Here is a 19,195-nt window from a genome sequence, read left to right on the forward strand (position 1 = left end):
TTTGGCTGCCGCTGCTCAACCCGTATTGTTTTGCGTTTTTTGTTATCGTAAAGTGTCCTTGGGTGTCTTGAAAGGCGCTTATAAATAAAATGTATTATTATTATTATATATCTATGTCTATATCTATCTAAAAATAGTTTTTTAATATACGTATATATGCATTTATTGATTTATTTTCCTTTATTGTAGGCACAGGTCCATACAAGGAAAAGAAAAAGAAAGAAAAGCATAAAAGATAAGATCCAAAACGGTACATATTATAATGTATAGAAAGTATGACGTCAATGCAGTCTGGCCTCATAAGTAAAGCTCCAGCAACTTTTCGCTGGGCCGACCAGGGTGTCGATTTGTATGGTTCTCCGACTTGTTCGGGCATCAGATTCCTTATTTATTTATTTATTTTAGAAGAAAAAAAAATTGAGGGTCATTTTGTAAGTAATGATCATGTAAAACGAGTATCTCAAGGCGCCGCTGCAGAACGTTTACATTGCTGCTGTTTCGTTGAGCAAAAGAGCTCCAATTTAATCTTGTCAACGATACCGTAGCTTCTACGAGAGGACGGAATTACAGCTGGTAACTTGTTTTGTTTTCTTTTATTTTCCCCCCGACGAGAAAACCAAGGTGTCTATTGAAGGGAGGCCTTTATTTGTCTGACCTGGTTGACACACCTGGCCGTGGCGCTGGGAGGAGTTAATCTTGTGCTAGCAGGTGGTTGACCAGGGGGTGTAAAAGAATAGAGGACAGAAATGATGGCTTTGGATTCTTTCCAGTCAGACAAAAAAAAGCCTCGCAATGTCAGTCACGCGAATCGTCTGCTCTCGTATCCATCTGCAATCTCTTGCAAAATTCGTCTCTTCAGCTGGAGATAAGCCTGAAATGGACCGCATTTATGCCCGATGGCGGGCGGGAAAAAGAAGTCTGCCGTAAATCCTGCCAAATGAGGGTACAAGTGTGCAGAAAGCATGAGCGAAATTGTCACTGAGGCTAACAAATTGCATTCGAGAAGGGCGGTGCGGTTTGATGGAAAATGATGAAATACACTTTGGCAAGAAAAAAAACAACATGAAAATGCTGCTTTTGCTAAGAATTGTTGACAAAAATGCAGTGATAATTAAGAAAAAATTTGCAATTTCACATGAAGAAATTGCTGCGAGAATAAATTAATATGACAGGGGGGGGGGGAGTCCTAATTGAACATTTTACCGTTATCCGAGGAAAGTCGTCATCGTAAAGGAAAAGTTCGGATTTTACCAAGAATAAAGCGGCGAGAGTAAAATTTGCTATCTTTGTCGTATTATGACAGGGATGTCAAATTCATTTTTGGCGCGGGCCATATTTTAGTTAGTTTTTCACTCGGAGGGTCGTTATGACTGAAACCGTATGGAGGACTCAAGAATAACTGTAGATTCAACTACTGTTTAAGTTACTGTCATGAGGCGTATGGCAACAAGAAAATACGAAGAATATACAGTATCTCTTATTTATTAAATATGAGAATTAAAAATGTTGGTTGACATTTTAGAAAGGATCATGGAAGTTGACCTGTTTGAGCTGCTCTCGCGGGCCACATAAAATGAAGTGGCGGGCCAGATCTGGCCCGCGGGCCATGAGTTTGACATCCGTGTATTATGACAAGAATAAAGTTGAAAGATTACAAGCAAAAAAATCGAATGTTATTATTCGGAGAGTAAAGTCGTAATATTACAAGACAATTCCGATTTCATGACGATAAGGTCGCCTTATGACAGAGACAAGTCAAATATTACCTGAATGAAGTCACAAATAGTCCAAGAAAAAAAAACTTGACCTGAAATTCGTTGAGAATCAAATTGATCATTTCTGAGTTGTTTCTCCCAAAAATGTAAAGTTAGGTTCAAAACCTGCCAAGCGTCTTCTCGTCATTTCGTTACACTTCCTGGACTCCATGATGTCCCTAAAATTCTGTCCCAAGCTGCATCCAAGGACCGCTCGCTTTGGGACTTCTCCAATCTTTGCGATGTTCTCGAAAGGTGTTGCGTAGGTTGTTTTTTTTTCACCACATTTTGGACACTGCGAGCTAGTTTTTTTTTTTTTCTCTCCTTTTTTTTTGTTCTCCCCTTCACATTGCCACCTCCAGCTGTCACACAGAGGGACAATAGACGAGAGGTGGGGGTGCTCTCTGAATGGGAAAAAATAAACTGGAGCGCACCCCCCTGCCCCCTCCCCTCACCATTACTCGAAGCGCCACCTCCACCTCCCTCCCCAAAGACTCGTCATCTGCATTTGACAGGACCCCTGTTCTCCTCTCTTCACCGCCCCTTTTCTTTCTCCGTACTCTCCATAATCCTCCTCGCTCTCCTCTCTCTGCTAAGTGCAGCTGTTGGCTCTCCATTGGAGAGAACTTAAAAAAAAAAAAACACGCCGATTGCTAATTAGGATAGCATTTGAGCTAAAAAATGTGCACTTTTTCTTCTTTTAGATGCATGCAGATAATAGAAGTGTTTGAACAATTACGCACAGTATGCGGGGTCGTTGCGTTGGATTTTTACACGAGTCTCTCAAACTCGTGTTTGAAGTGCGGTGGGACGTAACGAAACGCAAATAGTTCAGGAGAATTTTTTTTTTTTTGTGAGTATAAAGCGTCGGGCAGAGTCTGGGTCTCGCCAAACGAATCACTTTTCATGAGACCCCAAAACGGCAACAATTAACATCGCATCATCAAAGGGGGCGAGCCATTTTCAACACTCGGGATTGGTCAAAAATTCGTCAAACTAACTCCCAACACATTTGATGTTGTCTACAAAAATGGAGGGCCGTTCTCTGACGTAACACCGGTTTATGCGCAGGTTGGAATGTGCAATGTTTTGTCATTTTGACTTCAAGATGGCGCCGCGAGAGTGGCTGCCTTTCCAGCAGCTCCTTTATTTTGTTCTTCTACTTCTTCCTTTCATATCTTTGCTGCTGTGAATCGGGAATTCCGCCATTGCGAGACTATTAAAGGTTTTCTTATCTTATCTTATTCTATTGCTAACCTACACTAAAGCAGTAATAAAGTATACGGCTGCATTTTTTCAAAATGGCAAATTCTACCGATTAGCCCAGTTGAGTAAGCGGTTAAAAATCGATTGTTTCTTTGACACCGGCAACTGTTGTATGAATGTGCTTATGTGTTCATTTGTTCAACAAAGCAACTTTGTCTATCCTTGACCACTCGGTAGGCCATTACAGTAAGTTCTAACTAGCAATGGTATGCTATGTTAAATTAGCTAACATCAATATGTTACCTTCTGTGTTGGCAACGGTAGATGTGCTGTGGCCTTATGTGGGGGAATTGTTGATTTGTGTTGAAGCTACGAATCAGAAAGAAGACATACATGTCGATTCACTCATTTAGCATTTTTCGTTCAACGGTTGGCAATGTTAGCAAAGCTAAGGGAACGCGTAGCTAGCACTTCGACGGCAACACGCTACATCATTTTTGATTCTTTGCAGTACAAGCACTACGTAAGAGGAGGGATCAGGATACAATCTTTTTTTTTTTGTACTTTGTACAATTCAGTCTGTACTTTTTTACTTATGATAGGAACTGGAGTGTCTGTACTTCTTTTTGAGTAGAGAGTCTGGGTACTTTTAACACCTCTGCTGGATTTGAATGCCACAAAAAAAAAAAAGGAAAAAAAGATAAGGTGCCACTTTTGAAGAATCACGCAGGCTCTTCCCTAGAAAAAAAAAAAAAAAAAGAAGAAGCCTGAGAAAACAGCACCGCAAACACAGAGACCCCCGGTCGCTCGACAAATGAGCGACGAGCCCCGGGGTCCATTCACAACCCCAAAGCCCCTCCGGCCCCCCGCCCAACCTCAGCCCGCAAGCCTATTAGCCAAGCATCGCTCCTCCGACATTCACCGTCGACAACATGTGGAGGTGTCGCCATGGCAACCCTTGGATATGACATGTGCGACCGACGGAGGGGGGGCTGGATCCGAGGAGGGGCTCAGCCTTAACCCAAAAAAAAAAAAAATGATTGAGGCGAGAAAAGAGGGAGATCAGCACCTCCCCGTCTCTTTTCATCAGGACGGCGGCGGTGGTGAATGGACTCGCTCTTCGGGGGCTTCTGCGCATTCTTCCGCGGCTCGGAGAATCAGGCGGGCATATCCCGCATTCTTCTCTCCTTTTTCCATTGGCCCCCCCCCCCCTCTTTTTCTGGCTCCTTTGTTGAGACCCTCGCTGGGGAACTTTTTTTTTTTTTTTTTTTTTCGTGTGCCGGTGGGGGTTAGGGAGTGGGCGGCCCGGGGACGCATAAACGCGCCTCGGAGCCACGACCGGCGTCAGTGTGTAGTAAGCGCCTCTGGAATACAAGAAGACGCCATCTATCCTGCCCCGCGACATGGATTACGGTAACTATTATTATCGTTCCCGCCTGATCTATTCTGCACGTCGTGTGTGAAATTTTGCATCCCGCCGAGGAACGACGCTGAAAACCTGTGAACATCACGTTGTGTTGATGCTCCAACCCCCGCACCCCCGCCACCACCATTTATTCGGGGTGTGTAGCTTGCGCAAATGCTACCATAGTTTTTTTATTTTTTTAAATTTTTTTTTGCAAATCGGCCCACTAGGGAGTTTCAGTCCAGATCGTTTTCGTGGAATTAAGTCAAACAGCACAAATTCAGATTGTTTTTCCTCCCCGTGTGAGTTCATTTATTGCCCGGAATTCATCATTTTAAGCCATGATTGAATAAAAGTAACTATCCAGTGTATTAAATTACCGCATGTGACATTGCCACATAGAATTTTTTTGCGCTAAAAAGACAATTTTGGCATGCGTCGACGCACCACAATCTGACCTTTCCTCTCCCTTCATTTGGATAACCCAAGGCACTCCCCCCCCCCCCCCCCCCCCCCAAAAATCCATCTCGCCCAGGTCTTTTTCTTCCGACTGACTAATTTAACACGCGGGCAGACTGTGAACGGCACATGCCGCGCAAAGAAAGGGAAGGATGTGGTTTTATTGATTTGATTGGGCTTTTACGCGGGCTTCATCGCAAGACGTAAATGCTCGCTCTTGATTGAACTTTTGAAGCTTTTTTGCCACGCATCCCCTTTGACATCCGGTTGGCGCACCCCCTCCAAAAAAAAAGAAAGTAAAAATACGACGAAAACATCCAGTATAATACAGCCTTTTTCAAATATTAGGTCATGAATCAACCCTTTGAGAATAAAAATATAGAATTTGGGAGTCTTTCCCATAAAATTTGAGATACGCACCCCTCCAAGGAAAAATATCCAACCAAACAAACAAAAAATCTTTTGGAAAATTAAAACATTCATTTTAATTCTTTCCTGAACGTCTTCAGCCCTAATCCGCATCCCCAAAAACTCCTTAAGATGATTTGAGCATCCAGTCTAATGGAGTATTTCTTTATCATTTGAAGCCACGCACATCCTTGAATATCAAGTTGGCACCCCGCCCCCCCCCCCCAAAAAACAAAACTCAACCATCCAAACCTTCAGTCTAATGTCGTTTTTTTCAATTTAAGACAAAAAACTCATTTAGAAGTCTTTCTAAGCCGCACACTTCAACATCCAGATCAGGTTAACATGCCCCCCCCCCTCCAAAAAAATAAAATTAAAAAAAAAAGTATTTGGAAGATCGAATCATTCGGCCTAATGGAATCCTCCAAAGCTATGAAGCCACGAAGCGGCCATTCTGACAAATGATCTTTCTAATTTTGAGGATGCTTCTGCCTTCATCATCTCGACATAGGTGCCCCCCCCCCCTCTACCCTACGCGCAGGCATCTTTTTTTTTTTCTTTTATCTGAGTTTGCGTCACCCTCCCTCCCCTTTTTGAATCACCCGCACACCCCCGGTGGGTACGTTTTGTTCTCCAAAGTCAAAATTGCTGTTCGAGCTTGAAGATAACTTACAGCTCACATTGCAGTTGCTTTTGCTAAACCGGGCGGGGGGGGAAAAAAAAGGAATAATGGTTTGGCGAAGTAGAATTGAGTCTTCTTTTTCTTCCCCACGATGCAGTGATTTGTTTTCTTCATATATTTGTGATATCAGAAAGCATTATCACGACTAAAGCGCTCAGTGGAAATGTTGCCGTTTGGATGTCCCCCCCCCCGCCCTGAGTCTGATCCTCTTCAAACAGCGAGCAGTCAGCGGCCACCTGGCCCACCGTCCAAAAAAAAAAAACCCCTCTTAAAACCATCGAGCCGCAAGGTCAATCGAGAAGCGTAATTTCTTTTTCCAACCTGCTCTGACTTGATTTCGCCTCATTTTGACCATCGGGGTAAATTTCAGCCACATCCTTCAACGTGAGGAGCCTTCTGCCTATCATTACTGAGTTTTTTTGTTTTTTTTTGTTTTTCGGGGTCACAATGTGGTGATTTGGCCGTCGTGTGTCTTTGGGTGTCATGTCTTGTCACGAATCTCCTCGATTGGTGCTTTCGATGATGCCGTTCGAATCGGGTCCATTGGTATTTTCACGACAAGCAAAAGGCCACGAATCGATCACTTAATCGGCATATGTGTCGGACCTTTATGCCGGGCTTTGCTAAAAACGTTAAAACACGGCAGCGACCGCCAAAACGAGGATGTCAACGAAGGCGTCGGGTTGTCATTGAAGCAAGACGTATCGCAGTGGAAATTAGCTTTGGCGTTGAGACTTGGCGAAGCAGCGCGTGGCTCATTGCCCGGCCTATCTGTAAACAATTGTATGGAATGGAGCAATTGCACGTCTGCGATCACGTGGCCTTTCATTTTAGGGTGCTATTTGCGCTACCGTGTTACTCGTCGGACCTTGCGTGCCTGCTATATACAAGTTCCCTTCTTTTGTACGTTTGCGTGTTGCGGCTCATTTTAGCCTAGCAAGGGAGCAGTTCCTGAGCTAGCTAGCCGTAAGTCTTTGTGTTTCGAAAACGATGCAATTTCTACTTTTTTAAAGGATTGAAACAATTAATATGTTTGTGATCATGATTAAGATTAAGATGAAGATATCCTTTTATTTGTCCCGCAATGGGGAAATTACAATGGACTCGTTTCAATGTACATGGGAGAACAGCTCCCTTCATAGTCGTAAAATTTAAGTCACTGAACAATTGTACGTTTGGTGATCATATGGCGGCTCGTTTTAGGGTGTTACTGGAGCTGCTATGAAATTTCTCTTGTAAGTCCCTGAACAACCCGAACACTAACCCTCAGTCATGTGGCACGTGACGGCTGTGTTTTTTTTTTTTTGGGGGGGGGGGGTATGGGTGACAGGACCTGCCGCGTTGTCATGAGACCTTGAACGCTGCATTCAGTGCATCTGCTCGATGCAATTTCCCCTTCTTTTTTTTTTTACCCTTTCCCGCACCAATAATGATAACCTGATAAAGCCGTCCGCTGTCCCCGAAAGGGTGAAGTGACCGAACGAGTGTATGTCCGTGATCATGAGGCAACTCGCGTAACATACTTGCGGAAGCATCCTCCATGCATTTGCACACTGCGTTCCGACATCTTACCGATGCCATTGTTTCTTTTTTTAAGCAAAAACATGACTGAACAATTGCACGTTATGAATTTTGAGGTGACTCGTTTCAGTATCTAGTGTGACAACAGCTGCCACGGTAAGACCTAAGACCATATGGCCTTAAACACCGCATTCTGTCCGCTCTTCGCAATCCCTTTTTCCAGTGGTATTTACAGAAATATAGAGAAACAGGATCCCTGCTTTAACAATCTTATATGTGGCGGCAAAAAATAATTTCAGATCTTACCTTCCTCCACCCAACACGCACAATCCTTACGACTTTGCTATCCATTGGCGGCGCGCTCGCTTCGCAGCCTAATCCAGCCGGGAGCTAATTAAACTCACAAGCTTTTAGGCTACTGACCTCTATGCAGCTGCACAGCGCCTTGTCAACTCTAAATGGGATTGTGAATGTCTGTAGTGGGAGGCAGTAGTGGACAAGGGGGGGGGTTTACGGGGGCTTGTCTCAATGCACATTATGAGACCGGCATTAGCTGGCTAATTAGTAGGAAGTTGATGGACAAGATGAAGCCCATTTTTGTTCCGAAAGAGAAGCCTTTAAGTATGAAAAGAGTAATGGCATGTGGTAAGCATGTATGGTTAAATGATTTCGGGCTTTTATGGCAGCTCCTGAGAGGATTGATTTTTATTTATTTATTTTTTTCGGATTGCATGTAGTGCTTTTGGTAAAGTCAAAAGAGGGGGTGATACGCTTACTGTAGATTCCCTCTCTCTTACTGAAGCATACAGAGCAAAATGATTCAGATTCTGTAAAGCGCGTGTCCAACTCAAGGCCCGCGGGCCACTTCTGGCCCGCCACATCATTTTATGTGGACCGCAAAAGCAAATTAAAAGTGTCCCTTCAATAACGCTCGATAACATTTGAACCCAAACTTTGAGTTGTTCAAAGCGATAAACAATGTTGCGATCTTGCGTGCATTTTCTCATAACATTATGACAGTAACTTTCAGCAATATATATAACAAGAGAAGGGAATGAAACATTGATGTGGTTTCACAGTCATAACAACCCTCCGTGGGCAACTGTAACTACAACTTCAGTCCTCGTTTGTTTCTATGAGGGTTTTCGAAAAGCTTCCGATGGCCGCAGATTTTTCATCGGCGATGCACTGTTTGGACTGTGACGCTTCCGGCTCTCGTGTCGTCTGCAGAGGGGAAGCCTGAGCCGCATCCCGCTGGTGAAGGAGACCCGGGTGGAGTCGGGCCAGCCGGCCATTCTCTCGGCGCTGTGCGTGCTCATCATCCTGGTGGCGCCGGTGGCGTCGGCCACCTTCTTCTGTGTGCGCCGGCAATCTCACCTGCGCATGAAAGAGAAACTCTCCGGCTTGGGCGCCGACACCGGCGGCGATGCCACGGCAACCTATCAGGTTTGGAGACGCCCCCGCCCCTCTTGACGCTCGCCGTTAGCCAATCGGGAGCCGGCACGCTCAAGCTCGAATCTGCCACTGGACGGGCACGTGCGCGCTCGGCCTCATTTTTGTCCACGATTTAGCCTTTCCCTTTTCTACTCCACATTGAAAATAGGGGATGATTCTTATTCATTACAATTGTGTATTTCTAAGTCATGGTCAAGTTCCAAGTTAAGAAAAGAAAATCTGGTTAAACTGTCAAATATTTCCTCAAGAGCTATTCAGCAGCATACGATAAAACTGAGAATGTGAAAGAACATGACATACTGTAAAATCGTGATTCCAATCAATTGCCCCCCCCCCTCACCCATTAAAAAAAAAGGGATTTTAGCTAACATTTACTTCAGGCTCATGCATCATAATATATAAACATCGCACAGGTGCAACGATGGGCAGCCCGGCGGCTGACTGGTTAGCGCGTCGGCCTCACAGTGCAGAGGTGCCAGAGTTCGATTCTGGCTCCGGACTTCCCGTGTGGGGTTTGCATGTTCTCCCTGTGCCTGCGTGGCTTTCCTCCGGGTATTCCCACATTCCAAAAACATGCATGGCATGTTAACGGAACACTCTAAATAGTCCCAAAGTGTGATTGTGAGTGCGAATGGTTGTTCATTCACGTGTGTGCCCCGCGATTGGCTGACAACCGGTTCGGTGTACCTCCGCCTACAACCTGAAGACAGCCGAGATGGGCTACACGGTGCCCGCGACCCGTGAAACTACTTTCTAAAACAAATGTTGTATGGAACTATAATGCTCTCATTGGCAGTGTTTTGTAAATCAGGAGTTTTATACCATCTAAAAAAAAAAAGTGCGAACTCTCTCATTATATGAAAGTAGTACCGCTCGATCCTCACCAGGGTCGCGGGGAAGTTTAATTTGATTTTATATTATTTCCAGTCACTCTTTTGTCAGGAACGGTTTGATCAGCAACACTGCTGATCATTATCAAATAAATGCTTCACTAATAATTCAAGTGAAATGTATGGCACATCAAGCTTCCATTTAAAAAGTAAACCTCAATGAACATTTAAAAACCAGCAGTTCTTCAAGGCAAGTGGATCGAACTTAAAAGTTGAACGCAACAAAGCCGTACTTAGAGTAGGTTGTGAATGAGAATCACCACCTTAAATAATTGAACCTTCACAGATTCAGAGCAGCATCGAAATTGCGGCAGCAGAAAATTACCTCCAGCATAAAGAGCACTGAGAGCTGTCTCTGTATGGAGAGACTGTCCGCAATCAAATCCAATTCATCTTTCACGACTGCTGCGGCTGTAACAGAGCACTTTCCGGAACATTGAACATAAAATCGCCGTCGTCCAACAGAACACATTATGTAAAAATGCAAAAAGAAAAAAACCCCCACTTCATCCTTTTACCATCCTACACACTCTAACCACCTAAAAAAAAGTCATGTAGTTCAACACAAAAGCGCAAATTGAAAAATATATTCCAAAACATTGTATGCATTGTAGTTTCTTTAAGAGGCTTTATTTACAAATGCGGCTCTTCTCCCGGATTAAGCGTCGTTGGTGGAGTGAACGCTGAACCGCGGTAAGCAGACGAACTCTTGTATTGTCAAGACGTGTTAGACTCCCCTCTGACCTATTGCTCCCCCCCCCCCCAGCCCAGCCCCCCCTCCCTGGGCTTCGGTGGCCAGGGGAAATATTGATTCACCGGGGTGGGGCTCAGCTGTGACCGGTGTGGCGCTCAGAACACATTTAGCTTGCGTGACTTGTTAACATTTTCAATATTTAATCAGGTTTACTCTTCCGAGGCTGTTGAAAGAGAAGCATTCAGGAAAGACAATTTGGAGTTTTTGATCACATACTGTATGTCTTGGAAACAACGAAACCAGGAGGAGTTTTAAGGCCTGAGCAGCGACAACTGCCAGGTTCCTATTGTTGCCGTCGGTAATATTAGTCGTAGAGTCATCGATATGGTTTGCGTAGAATCGCATTTTGGACCGTATAAACATCAACAAAAAGGCACCAAACTTTGCCCACTCCCGGCAAAAAAAAAAAATTGCTATTTTAAAGTAGGTGTACATTTGTACAAAAAAAAAGGGATCTGTCGTGCCCACTACAGACATTTCATTTTGTTTTTGTTTTTTTCATGTGAGCAGTCTAGTGAGAGGACATACTAGCTGTAAGGCCGAAGAACAATAAATAATGAGACGTGTAGGGGTTAAGATCTCATGATCACATCCTTTGAATAAAAAAAAACAAAAAAAAACGGAGCAATTGATCGTTAAATAAACAATAATGTGACGTAAGGTATGTGTAGCCGAGCAACATACCTTTTATGGCCAGCATAAAATAAACTGGCAGCATGCCAGATCTCTCTGATTATTCCATTGCTTATAAAAAAAAAATCATTTTAGTTGACAACAATGTTTGCAATGTGTTTTTTAATCATGAAAATATCACTCGACTACATTATATTTTACAAAGCGCCACAGTTATTGCTCACTGTTAGCAAGCGAACGGAGTTTTGCATTGTTTGTTAGCCTTAAGCTAATCAGATTGTCCTGTGGCAAAGCTGTCGTTCTAAATACACAACGTGTCCTTTTGTTTGATGTTGACTTGGACAGTAAGCCAACACCCCCGACGAATAATATGTGAAACTCCCGGCCACCACTTGAAACCTCAGTCAAATGTGTCCAAAATGTCCATCCGCGGTGCACGAGTGTGGATTATTGATGCTCCCTCTCGTTGTTCTTCACACTTTGACAAGAGACCCGGGTCATAAAAACCCCGTCGGTATCTCCCCTCCGCACCCGGGCCGGGCTCAGCTCCTTCCCGCATTGTAGCAGAGAAGTCGGATGAATTATGAGGTGGACTCGGATGTTACCCCAAGGCCAAGACTCAGGGCGCCGCTTCATGACTCTAATCATTAAAGTCTTGACGGTGCCGAGAGGAGGGGGAGATGCGGGAGCAGGGGCTTAGCGGGCCCTGCGGCCCTCAGGGAAATATCACGTTGATAGATCAGCGGATAGCGCGCGTCGCCTTCCACAAGGCCTCGGCCGTTATTGAGCATGGAAATGAATTCTAAAGGAAGTGTCTGGCCGAAAACGGTACACGATGGTTTTTAAAGATTGTGGTGACTTGGAACAGATAAGAAATGAGACAGAGTGTCAGACATAAAATAAGATCGAAAAAGCCTTTATTACTCATGCGATGGGGAAATTAGGTTTTTTTTTTTTTTAACTGCAGGATACAGAAGTGGCGGGTAAAGACACACAAGTATAAGAGTAACAAAGAATCAAATTTGCACATTTAGTTGTAATTACATTACGCAGCGTGCAAGCAACATTTTAATTGACAGCTCCTGCGTACTTGTCAGGTGTACTTGAAGAAACAATCCGGAAGGTAGTCTGCGGCATTGTATATAGCAACTGTACACGGATCAATAAAATGTGTAGGGTACATGCATGCAGGCGTTCAAGAGTCAGCAGCGGCAGTGTCAGCGGCAGTTCCACATGAATCGTCAATACCTGACAGGCAAATGGGAATGTAACCAAAAGGCAAGAGTATGTAGTGAGTGTACTGTACAGCAATAAATACCGTATACAGAATCTGTGTATTTTTTAATATATGTGTGTGCGTGTGTAAAATAGAATTTTGATCATCGATGAATGGTTTAGACACCTTGTTGACTTTAAAACTGTTATCTGAGTGTCTTTTCAAAATAAGACATTTTGGAATACAACGATTGACATTTTGGCTCATTTTCTGACATGTCACGAACCAAACCGGTAATTACAGCTCAGCAGAGTGACACGTGTTGCTTGTAAAATGGCCCGTCTTCAGATTTGGACTGCACAGGAGAGCAATACTTACAACAAAAAATATTTGAAAAAATAAAAAATAAAGGAAAAGAAAAGAAGACGCTGAGTCACTTGAAAAGTTGTAATCTTGATAAAAGTAGGGGGGGGGGGAGCATTTTTTTGTTGGCAAACTGGAGATATGCATCAGAATATAATGCATGAATGCATCCCGGTCCCGGCTGGTTATTTGAATGATGGATGAGCTTCCCTGAATTGTTTTGGGGGAAAGGTTCCTTAATCCATCTTTTAAATGTCTGATTTGTTTTGGAGGAGTGTGTGGGGTGGCATATTGTTTTTTTTGGGGGGGGTGGGGGGGGAGAATCTCAAAATCGGCGCCATGTTTCTTAACAATGGAACACGATAGAGTCGAATCGGCCTTCGTTCTTACCTGCAAGTGGGCAATTCCAGTGTCACAGCAGCAAAGTGCACAGTAGCAGCACCTGAGACGTCACATAATCAGTCATCCACAAATATCTTGCATAATACAGCAAGGAATGAGACCGAGCAGAGACTAATGTACTGTACTGTGTGAACATCAAGAATCAGATGTGGATGGCTCAGTACTGCATCCATGAAAATAGAGACAATGTGAACAGCAGCAAGAATAGTCAGCAGATTGGCAGGCAGCAGGACATACATAGTCAAGACTTTGTACTGGATGCAGGTGTGAATAGCAAACGGCCACACCCTGATTTTCAAATTACTGTATTATCTTATTTTTTTTTTTAATAACATCCCCTCCCTCTCCTCCCAGGAGCTGTGTCGTCAGCGTATGGCCATCCGGGCGTCGGAGCGCGTGGAGCGTCCAGAGACTCTGCGCCATTCGCGTCTCAACAGCGTGTCCTCCCAGTTCAGCGACGGCCCCGGGGCCGGCAGCCCGTCGGCGCGCAGCAGCACCTCCTCCTGGTGCGAGGAGCCCGTGCCGTCCAACATGGACATCTCCACAGGTCACATGATACTGGTGAGCGTAATGAGATCTTCCGTTTGGAAATGCAATTGGGACCAAATGGGGTGCGCTACGTCGCTCTCGGCTACTTTGCTGTCTGAAGAAGCACAATTTCAAAACACCACGCCACACCGTTGGCTGTTGCTCTACAGACGAACGGGAGCTCTTAAAAACCCGTCTTGTTTTTTTTCTGACGGCAGCAACTGCCAACATCGAAGGTTGATGGCATTTGGTTTAACATTCTGATGTTTTGAATGTTTTGAGTGGAGGTTCATGGCGGTTTCTCGAATGTAAGGTTAGCTTGTCTGTGTGTGTGTGTGTGTGTGTGTGTGTGTGTGTGTGTGTGTGTGTGTGTGTTGTGTGTGTGTCCTCGCTTTGTAGGCTCTTTTTAACTTAGTCCTCACTGTGCCACAAGTACAGGAATGTGTGTGTGTGTGTGTGTGTGTGTGTGTGTGTGTGTGTGTGTGTGTGTGTGTGTGTGTGTGTGTGTGTGTGTGTGTGTGTGTGTGTGTGTGTGTGTGTGTGTGTGTGTGTGTGTGTGATTTTTCTCTTTATCTGGCCATTTACCCGGTCACCGCTGCAGCAAAATAAGCTCAACTTTTTTTTTCCCCCCCTCCTAAAATATCTTTTTCCCCTATGTGGCTGTTCCCAATGATTGTCTTTTTGGATGGAAAAGAGCTTTTCCTTCCACACATCCACACAATGGATTGTTTTAATTTTGCAGCACGTCATTCATTTGAGACAAGCTTGATAAAGAGACGGATAGATGCCTGGCAGTGTTTCCAATAATGGCGGGCGCATTAATCACATGCCACGTCTGCCTATTATATGTGTGGGGGGGGGGTGCTGTAATGAATGAGACGGAATGTGAGTAATGCCTTCTAGTGTTGCTAATAGATGGCTTTTCCTCACGCTCGTCAAGGCTTGTTTGTGCCAGCCCCCCCGCCCACCCCCACCCCCCTTTTTGAACGTGGCGACAATAGCACGGCGCTAACAACAATAAGGGGCCCTGTGAATCACTTCGAGGAGGCGGGCTGTTATTATTTGCCAAGCGTAGTGTCGTGAGTGATCTGTTCTTTAGTTCAAAAGTCCAAGTTTGAAATTCACACTGGGCGCTAATATTTTACGCTGATGGCCGGCTACCCGGCACTAAGCCTACGTTTTGTATGTAGCAAACATGAGGTCTCAACATATATATATTTTTTTTAAATCATGGATTTTGAAAACATTTGCATACTTATATACTGTACATGTGCTATTGTTTTTGAAAGAGGAATTATTGAGGAACGGCTGGGTTTAGGAAAGGGGGCACTTAGGCGGGGCTCTTCTTAAGATTCCCCTGCCGTCATCTCCCATCAAACCGTGTGTGTGATTGCCTCCTTATCGCTCATCTCGGGCCTATATTTGCCCCTCTGATCTCATCTCTCCGTCGCACTCTCGCTATTTGGAGCGGCTCGCCGTGTGGAGACGGGTGATGAATACGCAGCGTTCCAAAGCTCACACGCTCACACTGCAAAAAAAAAAAAGAGAGGAAGGTCTTGTGTAACTTTGAAAGTGAAATTGGAGGCCTACGTGTGCTGAGTCATCGGCTCCTTGTTGTTCGTTCGGAGCTGCTTCGATGCGCCGTTTGCTCGTTTGCATAAAGTCGATGACCCAATCGCCAAAATGGCTCGATAATGTTCCCCCACTAGATTGTGGTTCATCCTTTGGACCAATCCGTTGTATGGCAGATTGATTTCTTTTTTGTCCTTTTTGTGTTTTTAAGTGGCACCCTTGATTTTGCAAGTTAAATTCTTTCCGTGATGTCGCAAAAAAATCTGCATTGAACTAACAACCAACCCAAAAAGTTTGTAATTGCCATTCAAAGGCCACAAGATGTTGGCAAAATACTTATTTCAATTTTAGACAAGGCTACGGCCAGATGAAACGAAGCTCCTTTGCTCAGTTCAACATCGACGTTTGACACCAGAAAAAGCTACCATGTGGCGCCAAAGCAATATTTTTATCTTAGACGTGACTTTGTCCTGAGCAGTAAAATGCAAATATGTGGGGGGCAAGAGGGTGTTACTGGATAGCAAATCAATTTTACCCATTGAAATCAATTCAAATGCCAATAGTCGGTTCGAGTTTCCCACAAACCATCGTAACTTTCCAATTATTATTTTTTTTAACTGTAGCCACTACAATTTTCAAACTGTTTTAAAAAAGGGTATCATACATCAAAGTGAGCCTTTGAGGGGTTTGGCCTAGTGAGTGATGCCAAGAAGTGGAGTCGGATTCTCTTCTTGCGGGTGTTCTCATTTTGAGCGGTGTCATTTACAGAATGCCAGTCATCCGTTGTACTGCTTTGTTGATTGTCCCGTTAACTGCTCTTTGCTATTGTTATCGAGTTAATCGGCGAAATGCCTCGGCGATGTGCTGCCATGCATTGTTCACGTTCAGGCAAACAGTTGTTTGAGTGGCCAAAAGACAGGTCACATAAATGGACCAGAAAATTGGGACCGTACGGTTTCGTTCTCGCAAAGCAAATGAATTTCATGCCGGCGTTGACGGGCATTCTTGTTACGAGCACTTTGAAGAAGGTAGGTGTGATCGTTAATAACTGCGATGTTTTTTTTTTTAATGAAAACGTTTGATTCAAAGTATTCTAGAATATTTGATAAGTATATGAGTATGACTGCACGGATGAAATCATCTTTCAGGATTTGCAACTAAAAATGCTGCCGATATCGTGCAGAGCGGCCGACAGCTCAACAGAACTACTTTAGCGATGACGATGTAGGACACCAACCCACTATGACGTGTGTTCTCGGTGCTAGCGGGAATACATGGACCAAGTAGGCAATGCCATCATGTGCGACTTACGGCGCGGCGCAGTATCGAATCGCAAACAATAGCGCTAGGCTAATAACCGTAGCCGAAATAGCTTACCGTTCTTACAATTCTGATGGGTCTCGTCTCCACTCCATGTCCAGCCGTTCGGGCACAACATTTTCCACATTCTGAGTATATGGCTTGTATATGGACGGTCTCGCCAACAACCTCCCCTTCCTCCAACTCGTCATACTAGCGGATCCCCCTCGATAAATTTGAAACGTCTCTTTCAGAATCGATTCCTGACTGCCTTTGTACACTTTCCATCGAGCCCCACTATTGTTTTCCTAAAGTGACGTCACATTTCCGGGTTTGTCGCCCGTCAGGTTCTCGCACGATTACTAACGGAGTCTAATTTAAGGAATATAATTATTTTCCCATGCTTAATTCCATATATTGTATTTAATTAATTGACTTGTGACATAAAAAAATTTCATTTGAGATGTTCTAAAATGAAAAGCATGTGCGTCTGTCCCCCCCCCTACGATAAATGGTGTTTTCACTGTACTGTGCAAACACACCAGGACCTTTGATGCTCATTTCAGGACCACGGACAGCACCTCACAGGCTGCATGCAAAAATATTTCTCTTGCGGACAGTTCGAATGGCCTATAGGACCCATGCATTCATTCATAGTGCCCCGGGCACGACGTTCACGTTCTCATACTCCCGATTTCCGTAATTTAATTTCAGAGCTCAATTAGTTATCATTTTAATTTCAAATATGCCACAGGGGATGGGCCAACTTTAGCGACGACGTCAGTTTGAAAGCAACCTTATTTTTCCAACAGCTGAAAGTTTGTCTATTGATGAGTAACACGCTCCCACAACATATTCTCCTCCAATGAATGTCACGGGCAAAAACAGTCTGTGGGTCGACACAACGTACGATCAAGATTCATGAAGAAAACGACTCTTGTAACGGGAGTCACAAAGGCACCGTGAACCAATTTAGAGAGAGAAACAGCTCCCGTAAGAAACCCAGAAATATTTCCGGAATCTTGAGGATGATCAGTGCGTTGTATGAAAGAACTGAGCGTGAGCCATGTCGCATCAAAATCCCCCTTACCCCCGCCCTTCCTTTTGCAGACTGTCGAAGGCTACTGTTAGTTTTAATTTGACAGTAATGTGTTACCTGTTGTTTGTCGTCTGCCTTCATCCCGATTTCACCCGGCGGCCTCGGCCGCCGAGCGGACTGCTTACGGGATTAGACATTGTTTCCCTGACACTCGGGCCTCCCCCGTACCAAGTCCCCGATTGGCACACGTAATCCTTCCCACATTCGCTAAACCTCCGCGAGCCCGTCTCGCGGAATAAGCTGCGGTCCACCGCCTCCCGCCGGGAGCTCACCGCCTTGATGAGGGGGCCCCGTCGGCTGCGTAGCGTTAAGGGAAAAATCTGAATGTTGAAGGCGATCAATTCACTGTGTCGTTTGAATGGAATGGGATGCACTCGGGAGCAGACGTGATGCCGGGGAGTCGGATACAACGTGACGGGTGACAGGCAGTGATGGAAAAAAGGATTCAAATTTTCTCCTCATGTAAATATATTCTATGACTCGTGTATTGGAAAGAATACTCAGATAGGCCTAAAGGACCAATTTGTAGGAAGGAACAATTCCATGATAATCAATACCCGATTTAAATATTTCCAGGCACGTTTTCATGGTATTTTTAGGCACTTCTTTAAGATCTTGGAACACACTTTAAAGAAATATAAACACATTCGAAATGATTTAATAATGAACCTACAGCTGTGGCCTTCTGTAGGCGTAAAATGCAGGACCATAGATATTCAATAGTCTGTTCAGGAAAATTGAGGCTGCGCTTGAAACGCTTCCTGATTTCTCTTCTTCCTTCAAATGTACACGGTGTTTAACACCGTTGTGCCCTGCCTGCCGGTGGCCAAAAGTAGAATTACATCCAAAAATAAAAAATGGAATATACAGTCAAACCTCGGTTTTCGATCGTCTCTGTTTTCGACCAAATCACTTTTTGACCAAAAAATTCTAGTTTTTTTTATGCCTCGATTACAACCGAAAATCGGTTCTCGACCAAACTGAGCGCACTTGAATGCGCCACTTGAGTCCTCTCGCCTTCCTTACACGAGGAAGTGACGTGAGTAATTGTGAGCAGACATGTTCAATAAAGATTATTATTTTTTTTTAAATAGATTGTGGTTTTGGCTTTCGAACAAATCGGTTTTTGAACAGAACCGATGTATGACTGTAGTTATTATTGGAATAAATAATCCCATGATGGATTTATTGTCATTTCTGGATGACATCCAAATACTGAGAAAATATGGATTTTCCTCCATGAAATTAAAAGCTCCCGGCAACAGCAGACAACAATTAGATTTTTAGGAGCCTGCTATTAAAGATGGCGGTGGAACACACTGTGCTGTCTCATTATGTCCCCTGCATTAATCATGAGCGCTTGATTTTAGGACCTCTGTGGCAATTTAGCTTGCATATCTAACAATAAACTTTGATTCCCATCGTGAGTTCCATTTGTATGCGTCTTAAGGACTCGCCTAATATCCTGTTGGAGATGTGAATTCATTAGCCATCCAAAGGTAATTAGCCACTGTGCGCCGGACAGGCCTATTTGTGATTATCATCTCGC

At 44.2% G+C, this 19,195-nt stretch overlaps 1 protein-coding gene and 1 long non-coding RNA gene across 4 annotated transcripts in view; one reads left to right on the top strand and one right to left on the bottom strand.

Annotated features, from left to right (window-relative positions):
- LOC147187214 (uncharacterized) overlaps window positions 1-7,880 on the bottom strand; it is a 60,681-nt gene extending 52,801 nt beyond the window's left edge. For 2 of the 3 annotated variants that reach the window (XR_015099051.1, XR_015099050.1), the window contains exons 1-2: window positions 1,881-2,177; window positions 1,767-1,807 (exon numbers count right to left, since the gene is read on the bottom strand). This is a non-coding gene — a long non-coding RNA (uncharacterized LOC147187214). Of the gene's footprint in view, window positions 1-1,766; window positions 1,808-1,880; window positions 2,178-7,741 lie in introns of those variants that run through there. The other variant, XR_015099052.1, reaches the window with a different exon arrangement.
- Window positions 1-19,195, top strand: part of ptprn2 (protein tyrosine phosphatase receptor type N2) — a 121,772-nt gene that overhangs the window by 82,350 nt on the left and 20,227 nt on the right. The window contains exons 12-13 of the mRNA XM_086102338.1: window positions 8,666-8,881; window positions 13,503-13,709. Coding sequence (XP_085958464.1) covers window positions 8,666-8,881; window positions 13,503-13,709 — 423 coding nt within the window. The remainder of the gene's footprint in view (window positions 1-8,665; window positions 8,882-13,502; window positions 13,710-19,195) is intronic.

The sequence above is a fragment of the Hippocampus guttulatus genome, chromosome 21, assembly GCF_054856545.1.
Source record: "Hippocampus guttulatus isolate MCC_2025c chromosome 21, RoL_Hgut_1.0, whole genome shotgun sequence".
Taxonomy (NCBI): Eukaryota; Metazoa; Chordata; class Actinopteri; order Syngnathiformes; family Syngnathidae; genus Hippocampus; species Hippocampus guttulatus.